Source organism: Chaetura pelagica, unplaced genomic scaffold (assembly GCF_000747805.2).
Source record: "Chaetura pelagica isolate M959 unplaced genomic scaffold, ChaPel_1.0 scaffold300, whole genome shotgun sequence".
NCBI classification, from domain to species: Eukaryota; Metazoa; Chordata; class Aves; order Apodiformes; family Apodidae; genus Chaetura; species Chaetura pelagica.
The window spans coordinates 2560638-2560892 of NW_009951945.1; the positions used below are offsets into that span (position 1 = coordinate 2560638).

A 255-nucleotide genomic window follows, 5' to 3' on the forward strand; every position below is an offset into this window, starting at 1 on the left:
CCCCAGCACAGCCCTTCTAGGTGACAGGGTAACCCTGCCATCCCTGCCGCAGAGCCATGCTCAAGAAGGATGAGGACGTCAAGAAAACAGCCTCGGAGAAGGCGCCAGACCAAGGCTGGAAACTACAGGTGTTCTACCTCTGCTTCTACGGCTTCATGACGCAGATCCGGCCCGGGGAGAGCTTCATCACCCCCTTTCTCCTGGGGCCTGACAAGAACTTCACACAGGCAGAGGGGAGCCGTGGGCAGCCCTTGT

The 255-nt window shown here is 59.6% G+C and overlaps 1 protein-coding gene across 1 annotated transcript in view; it reads left to right on the plus strand.

Moving 5' to 3' along the window:
* The first annotated feature begins 56 nt into the window (after positions 1–56).
* SLC19A1 (solute carrier family 19 (folate transporter), member 1) overlaps positions 57–255 on the plus strand; it is a 2574-nt gene continuing 2375 nt past the window's right edge. The window contains exon 1 of the mRNA XM_009997030.1: positions 57–227. Coding sequence (XP_009995332.1) covers positions 57–227 — 171 coding nt within the window. The remainder of the gene's footprint in view (positions 228–255) is intronic.